This window comes from Mandrillus leucophaeus, unplaced genomic scaffold (genome assembly GCF_000951045.1).
Source record: "Mandrillus leucophaeus isolate KB7577 unplaced genomic scaffold, Mleu.le_1.0 Scaffold237, whole genome shotgun sequence".
NCBI classification, from domain to species: domain Eukaryota; kingdom Metazoa; phylum Chordata; class Mammalia; order Primates; family Cercopithecidae; genus Mandrillus; species Mandrillus leucophaeus.
Window position 1 is genome coordinate 1,460,799 of NW_012102443.1, and position 8,283 is coordinate 1,469,081.

The 8,283-nt window shown below is 50.2% G+C and overlaps 1 protein-coding gene across 1 annotated transcript in view; it reads right to left on the reverse strand.

The window, feature by feature from the left end:
• Nucleotides 1-8,283, reverse strand: part of LOC105541287 (E1A-binding protein p400) — a 144,403-nt gene that overhangs the window by 63,193 nt on the left and 72,927 nt on the right. The window contains exons 23-28 of the mRNA XM_011982233.1: nucleotides 7,494-7,658; nucleotides 5,736-5,894; nucleotides 4,005-4,099; nucleotides 3,256-3,527; nucleotides 1,643-1,845; nucleotides 1,390-1,559 (exon numbers count right to left, since the gene is read on the reverse strand). Of these exons, the coding sequence (XP_011837623.1) occupies nucleotides 1,390-1,559; nucleotides 1,643-1,845; nucleotides 3,256-3,527; nucleotides 4,005-4,099; nucleotides 5,736-5,894; nucleotides 7,494-7,658 (1,064 nt within the window). The remainder of the gene's footprint in view (nucleotides 1-1,389; nucleotides 1,560-1,642; nucleotides 1,846-3,255; nucleotides 3,528-4,004; nucleotides 4,100-5,735; nucleotides 5,895-7,493; nucleotides 7,659-8,283) is intronic.

Genomic DNA, 8,283 nt, shown 5'->3' on the forward strand with positions numbered 1-8,283 from the left:
AAAGAAAGAAAAAGAAATTATCGCATAGCAAAACTGCTTGGTTTGTATTCCATTCAACACAAGGCTCATGTTAAAGCAACACCAAGGTCCCTGCACTGTATTATGGCTCTTCCGTGCAGCCACCATCATCTTACACTCACCCATCTCCAACACCCTCATACCCACGGTTTACATAACACCAGCCATGAGTGACAAGAAAAAGTTAGATTCCACCTTGCATTTACTGTCAGCTCAACTTGTAGGCCCCAAAAGAAAACAGCGTCTTACTGGGGAGGGATATGTGCTTTCTCATCTATCCTCAGGCAATGCCAGGGCACTTTACAGGCAACAAAAAGCCCCTGGAGTAAGGCTGAGGAAGCAGGAAAAACAAAACTGTGAAGGACATTCCTCTAAGCTCACTGAGGACCATGAAAGGAGATGACTTGAATACTTCTCTTCCATAACTACTTCTGTGCCGGAAACGAAACCTAACCACTGAACATCTCTCTTCCTGCAAAGCATTCTGCCTGTAATTTGTTAGACTATCACCAAGAAAACTTGTTAAACCACCTTTTGCTCTATTTCGTTCTAGCCCTCTTCAGCGTGTGCATGAGCGTGTGTGTGAGATAAAGCAGGTCGCGTGACTTACAGGGCAGCACCTGGGGGACACGGGGCCATGCTACTGAAGCTGGCTCTGAAATGCTGCTGACAAGGGCCTAGCGCACCACATGGAATGCTGGGCATGGTTTCTGCTCATGAAGCTGCCGGGGCGCGGGGCCCAGGGACAACCTCTTATGCACTCACTCTTCTGCTGAACACTGACTGTTCCCAGCTGTGGATTACCATCAACATTTCAACGACGACTCTGCAGACAGATCTCACGTGGTATGTTTGTTGTTATGTAAGTAAAGGGTTCTAAATACATCACCACTAAGGTTCAAATCCATACTGCCAGGCTGCCTTCTAGAACTATACTAGTTTATGCCTCCACGGCAGGCTATGAGAGTGTCTGACTCACTGTGCCTGATGAATCAAAACAGCCTTGGCAAATCTAGTAAGTAAACAACGGGCATATTATCTTAACTTGTATTTCCTTTAATTCTAAATTGGTTGGAATTGTTTTCATATTTTTACCCCATAGTTACCTCTTGAAGTACACCAGTATTGTCTTAATGATGACTGCAGGTCACCAGTGTTTATTCTGAGACATCAGGACTGCATTTACCTAACAACAAGGCTTTCAATAAAAAATATCAAAGGATGGATTGAGACTTAAGACAGTTCAAAGGCTCATTAAGTCCTTCTCCTTTCACTTAGAAGGGCCATGAGACCACTGAATTTACACAGCACTCAGGCCTTAAACACCGGCGACTGACCCATCAGGGACAAGGTAAGCAATGTCCTTCTCACCTGCCGTTGCTCACTGCTGGCATTTTCATCGATTCTTACATAGGTGAGGTAATGGAAGTTCAAGAACATCTCTAAAATGTCCAACATAAGAATCATCTGTGATAAAATCAGCACCCGACGTCCTTCAGATTTCAACTTCTGAAGCAAGATAGCTAAAGCTTCCAGCTTCCCTGGGAAACGAATCACATCAAGACTGTCTCATCATCCAGGGCCAGCCCGGCTCACACGGGCCACACCACCAACTGCCCCATACCTGAATCGAACTGCACCAGCCTCAGCTCAGGGAACTGCAGCAGGCGCGGAGCCGTCGTCTGCCGCAGCTGCTGGAAGTAAGGTGCAGCGTGCTCTCTCAGGCCCTCCCTGAAGATCCTCATTCTGTGGCTGTACAGGGGTGGCGGCCGCGGCACCCATAGGGACGGGGGTGCTGCCACCACCGGAGGAATCACGAAGGCAACCCTGAGGAGCAGAAAGCATGTTTTATCACCACCAGGAGCCACACACCTTCACCCAGCATGGGGGCTCCCAAAAGATGCGGCAGAGACCTCCGGCAGTCCAAGTCCCAGGAAACAGCAGGGCTCAACACAGTCACATGGGGACGTGGCTGTTGGCACACGGGTAGGGGCCCAACGAGGCAGATCCTAACCAGTCCTGACCAACCACCACCACCTTAGGGACTAATTCAGACAGTCCAGGGCTGATCAATCAATGGGGGTGGATTCCCTAGGCCGCAGGCACTAGTTCAGAGATGAGCCATTCTCTTTCCAGTGTGTCTTCAGCTGGAAAGTTTGGGACAAAGGTGCACTGTCTCGTGGATCCTAGAACTGCTACAGTCTGTGCCACCAGGACGGGGGCCAGACTCAGGGTGAAGAAATCTTTAGGACAATGACAATATAGCGAAGATCGCACAGCCAACCTGAGGCCCACCTTGCAACCTGTGGAGGTCACCTGCGCCAGAAGGCCCTTGCTATGGACATCAGCTATGACTCACTCCCAACTGTATACAAACTGAAAGAATGGTCAAATGTTCAGTGAGGGAGCAGCACACAAAGACAAACCAGTACTCGAAAGAAAAACTCCAGGAGCCCAAGGTCACTGACTTAGCCACTCCTAGACCAGGAGAAGCCAGAGGTGGCTTGTTCGGCCTTGGAGAAGCACTCCCAGTTTTCTTTTTTCCCATTAATTCTGTTTCCTGATCTGAAAGCACTGAAATAGGTAGACCTGAAAGCTGAGCTGAGCCAAGGTACAGGAAGAAGCCAGGTTTCCCTTTGTAGACAGGATACAACTATGAGAAATACAACAGCTGTAAAGAAGGGAAGAAAACATGTCTGAAGCAGAGCCTGGAGACCGGGTCCAAACAGGGAGTGGAACGGCAAACAGGGTAACGCGCTCTACTGAAAGCAAGCTCAGTGAGAGTGGCCAGGTGCCCACTGTGCCCACCAGAGCTCGGATTTGCTCTCCATTAACACATGTTCTGAGCTCAACTCTGGCACATATTTGTCATCATGTAACGTTCACTCACTCATGAGGATCTTTTAATGCAGTCATTGTTTTGAAAGAATCAAATGGAGAAGAAAGTCCTTAGCAACACAGTCATTTGTCCCCAAGCACAGTGTGAGCTCAGTGCTGTGGCTCTGCCCCAGGGCTGCCAACTTCCTTCAGAAGCCGTGCCTGGCACTGAGACCCAGATAATAAAACCATCTAACTCCAAAGCTGAAGACCTCAAACAGTAACTTCAAAACAGACTGCTAAGGGACAGCGTGGGGAGAAGCCGATCGGAATAAGACGAATATCCACGAGACAAGAAGGGGCCTTGCTGGGGCGCAACGCAGCCAGAGAGCACCGAAAAGGCCACGAGGTCTGCAGTACCTGTCAATAACATCCTGCAGAGACTCTCGACACTGACAAAGCGTCAACATCAGCTCACTTGGACTTTCTGAGGATGAAGCGTAACTGTGTGCTGGCCCGGCCTCCTCCTCACGACGGCCATCCAGGGACCCACGCCACTGTACCCTTCCGTGGCCAGGCAGGGCACAAATCCTTAGCAAGTCTCTGCCATAGACTGGAGCTTGAGAACAGCGCCGCTCGTTGACCAAATAAATCTGATCCAGGCGCTCTTTCAAGAGTCTGGTCTTCTCCTCCTTTATCAAAAAGTGATGAAAAACAGTTACTTGAGAAATAGAACGACAAGTTACCGTCTTCACCAAACCCCCTGGAATTTCCCACGTATGGGATCCACTTCAATATCCAAGGTCTTATGTTACAGGAAATAGAGACTGAAATGCAGCCGAGAGCTACAGGAAACAGAAATGGAAATGAAGCAGAGAGCACAAGCATTCTCTTCTCTGTCAAGATGGGAAGTATTTCTCAAGACACAAGTGAGTAATTCTAATGCCCAGGAAGACTTGCAGAAGGACATAAAAAATACAAAAAGAGATTTTGGCAGTCATAAGTCCAGTTTCACTTCTTGTATTAGGAAATTTGTGTTTTAAAATAAGAATTCAGTAACATAACTTGAGGATTCACAGGAGCCTTTAAATATCACAACCGAACACAACAAGCCGCTCTTGGAAAGCCACTTGTCCACATGCACCAGGGTCTCAAGCTCAGGTGCTTACCTGGGTTGGCCCTCCAATGGGAGAAGCTGGTTTGGAGGCCGTTCCAGGTTCTCCCACAGCCAAGGCATTCACCGCCACACGGCCCGGAACGCCAACTACAAATGCATAAAGGAAGAGGTGAAAAGGAACGCCAAGTTCGCAGGATTTCATCTGCCACCAGCATGCTCCATGGAACCTCGCCCTCCACCAGCACACTCTGCAGAAAGTCATTCTGCAACAGCATGTCCCCAAGGCCTCATCCTCCACCAGCACATGGCTGGAATGTGCATGGCTCAAACTTAAATGCTTTAGATCTGCCACGGAAGCATGTTGGCTCCCAGGCCATGACTGGAGCTGAATGGAGCCAGGAGTTTATCCCTTTCCTTTGGGAAGCACTCCAGAGCCACCCAGAAGCATCCTAGCATACCTCCAAGGCCCTGGGTGCCCCATCGCCATCAGCACGTGGCCACCTCCTAGCCCAGGTGACAGCCTGATAACTGTGAGGCCTCTGCCTGCCATGAGCAGCCCAGCCCTGGCAGGACGTCCACCCAGTCCTCACGACTGCAACAGAGCAAGCCAGTGCCCGTTTCATATCCGTTCCCCGGAGCTGCTCCTGACATGACACCAGCTACCAGCCAGGGCCAATGAGGAAGGCAGAAGCCATGCCACTTAGTGTGGCAGACTTTCCTACAAAGATGTGGTCAAAGAGGTGTCTGAGTGCTGAAAAGGGGCCCAAGGGGTTAAGAGTAACCCTAGGGGAAAACAAGGGGAGAGAGGCTGAGGTTGTCAGAACTCAGCACTTGGGGGTAGGGGTGTCTGGGCTCAGACCCTCAGGGTCCAGGACTCCAGTTGGTACTGGGGTCTCTGAAGCTGAGGAGGGCTTCCACAGGACAGTGACTCATCAGCCCGCGAAGAAGGGTGCAGCAGCTGGTTCTGGAATCCCCAAGATGCCTGGTTCTGGGGGTAGGGGCAAAACCTGGCGAGTAGAACTGTTGACCACGCTGGCATGCAGGACTGCTGCTGGGTGACGCTAACAGGACTGGAGAACAAGCCATGGCCCCTCCCCACTCCAGGCTCGCAGCCTCTTCTGATGCCTAACAGAGCCTAACAGGTTGGCAGTGGCCCACCCAACATCACTGCCCACTATGCAGAGGTGGGGCTGGAACTGAACAAACACCACTCGGCCACCAGGACAAGGGCTCCATCCCAAGGAGACAGCCTCACCCCTCTAGGCTCCCAGCTGCCGCCACGGGTCTTTGGGTTCCAGAGGACACACCACATCATGACAGAGCATGTCCAGGGAGACCCAGAGCCAAGGCAGGGGCAGAGTGAAGACTCAGAGGTGAAGCAGGTGGCGAGACAGGATGAGGAGTGGCAGCTCGGGCCGGACAAAGAACCAGGCCCTGCGTGGGTGGCCACACGGTCCCACTCCCAGGGGAGACTGAGCACACTGAATGTGATGGCGAATAACAAGCAAGATTTCTCATGATTCCAAATTTCTTGTGAGAACACAAACAAAACAAAACCCTAAGGACAGTGGAGGCTGGTTATATCCAACCAATACCTTTGAAAGCACAAGAAAAAGAAAATAAATCAGGCTGAATGACACATCTATAGAAATCAGAGATGGCCACACACTAGACTGTGCTGTTCTGAGATACAGTCAAAGACACATGAATGCCTTCCACTCGCCTTAGATGGAAGAGAAAGAAGCTTCCAAGCCAAGTCTCCCTCCTGCTCAGAGCACCCTACCTTGTGGGGTCAAGGGTGCAGGGCTGGGACCGCCGGCCAGGGGCTTGCTTCCCAGGGCGCCGTGCACAGCGCCCGCCTGAGACACGGTCTGCATCACCACGGGGCCAGGGGCTCGAAGGTAGGGTTGCCCGGGGGCGGACACGATCTGGAGGACGCTGCCTGCAATCATAGGTCCGCTAGGTGTCAATAACAGGCACGGGTACATCACAGTCACACACTCCAGGCACTTCCAAACAGTACAAAGTAAGTCGACAAACTGAAAATCAAATCTAAACAAACAAATCAATGCAAAGTTCAGTCACTGTGAGAAAAGTGGCAACCCATCACCAACAGTGGGTGACGACACACTAAGAGGCAAGGTCTCTTGCTCAATGTCAAGAAAAGGCCATCTACCCTCTGTCCCTTACGGAAGGTGTGTGATACACAGCTGCTGAGGACCTGCTGTGCTGTTCGAGGTACTGAGCTGGACATCCTCACTCCCAGATCACCGCAGTCACTTCTGACAGCAGTCAAGGAGAATGAAGAAATGGAACAAAACCCTGTTTTTAGCCCAGATGCCTGTGGCTTTTCTGCTGCTTTTTAAGGAGGCTGCCACTTTGGATCTTGTATGACTGCATCTTTCTGAATTCTTTTACTCTGGAGATAGCTTCCCATGTCATACTTTATGAAAACTGGCGGCCATCAGAGATGTTACCAATTGGCCCCACCTCTGTGGGCCAAAAAAATGTTTAAAAAAAAAAAAAAAGGAAGTAAACCAAACTGAATCGTTTCTCTGTGGCAGGCCTTGTTCTGCTGAGATGTGTGTCTCTCTCCAAGGAGGTCAGTGGGCTCACCCCACTAATGACAAAACCTTCCACCCTGACAAATACCACAGGCAGCGATCATGAGGAAAGCACTGGGGAGGGCGGTCGCTGAGGCTGCAGTCAGGGAAGGTGGGGGAAGGTGCCACCGGGGCTGCTGTGTGGGGGTGGGAGGGAGGCAGCCCCTAAGGCTGCTGTCGAGGAAGGAGGGGGAAGGTGGCTGCCGGGGCTGCTGTGGGTGCTCCCTGAACCCTAAACTAAAACAGAGAGAGCTAATGATCCCACCACCAGGACAAGGCACCACTCAATTCCTCTCCCTCACTTTTTTTAAAGAGCAGTTACTATATAAACACACTGCTCTTCACCAAAGGTCTGGGCTTTGGGTCTGGGAGTTAAAATTAAGTCTGTTGATAGAAGAAAATGATTTCTCATACATAAAATTACTAATCCTGTGGTGTTTTGGGGACAATTTGTCTCACACCTATATTAGAAAGCAGCAAATATTTCTGTTACTTATCTATTATTTAGAGATGGGAGCCTCACTCTGTGATCAGGCTGGAGTGCAGTGGCACGATCTCGGCTCACTGCAGTTTCAACCTCTGGGGCTCCGGTGATCTTCCCACCTCAGCCTCCCGAGTAGCTTGGACCACAGGAGAGCACCACCACGCCTGGCCAAATATTTCTACTTTGATCTACAAAATACGAAACTCTCTTCAAAGGGCAGATGCTGGGAACGAACGTGCCTGTTGTTTGTCTGACACGCGTCAAGCGCAGGCAGCCCAGTGGCTGCTGAACGGCGTCTCGCTGGGCCGGTCCTCCGCGGACCATGAGACGCATCATTGGACACAGGGAAAAGCCTGAAGCGTACATGCACGAAGCAGGCCTGCGGGCAGCAGGGCTCACGGTGAGGCGCTTTTGTCAATTTCAGCGTCAAGTGCTCTCTCTTCCTTATCCTTACCTTGCAGCTGCAGCGGCTGGCCCGCCGTGAGCTGCCGGAGCTGGCTGTGCGACAGGGTGAACTTGCTGCCCTGGAACTGCAGTGTCACCGGCGTCTCCGGCTGAGCCACGCGGCTCTGTGGTCCTGCGATGGATGCCAGCTGAGCTATTTTCACTACCTCGCCACCTGTCGAAACGGAGATGAAAAGGTGAATTCAGATCATTTTGGAAAAAATTTGGGTGTGTCATATTGACAATCATTTCTTGTATATAATGACCATCTATCATAAACTGAAGCACCACAGAAATGTTTATCAGATAGTGTTTTCTACAACTTTTTAAAAATAATTATTTTCATTAAAAAGAGAAAACAAAATGTCAGATTTTAATGGTTAACTTTACTTAACCATAATTGGTAGGGATTTTAGATATCAGATATTGATAATATTAAGGAAGCTATTAAGGAATATTTTACTTTTCTACCCAAACAATAAAAAAGCAGCAAACATCAAAAACAGCAGAAATCAGCTGCATGAAGTGGCTCATGACTGTAATCCCAGCACTTTGGGAGGCTGAGTTGGGTGGATCACATGAGGGCAGGAGTTCGAGACCAGCCTGGAAACAGGGTGAAAACCCATCTCTACTAGAAATGCAAAAAAAAAAAATTTAGCTGAGGCATGGTGGCGGGCGCCTGTAATCTGAGCTACACAGGAAGCTGAGGCAGAAGAATCGCTTGAACCCGGGAGGCAGAGGTTGCAGTGAGCTGAGATTGGGCCATTGCACTCCAGCCTGGGCAACAAGAGTGAAACTCC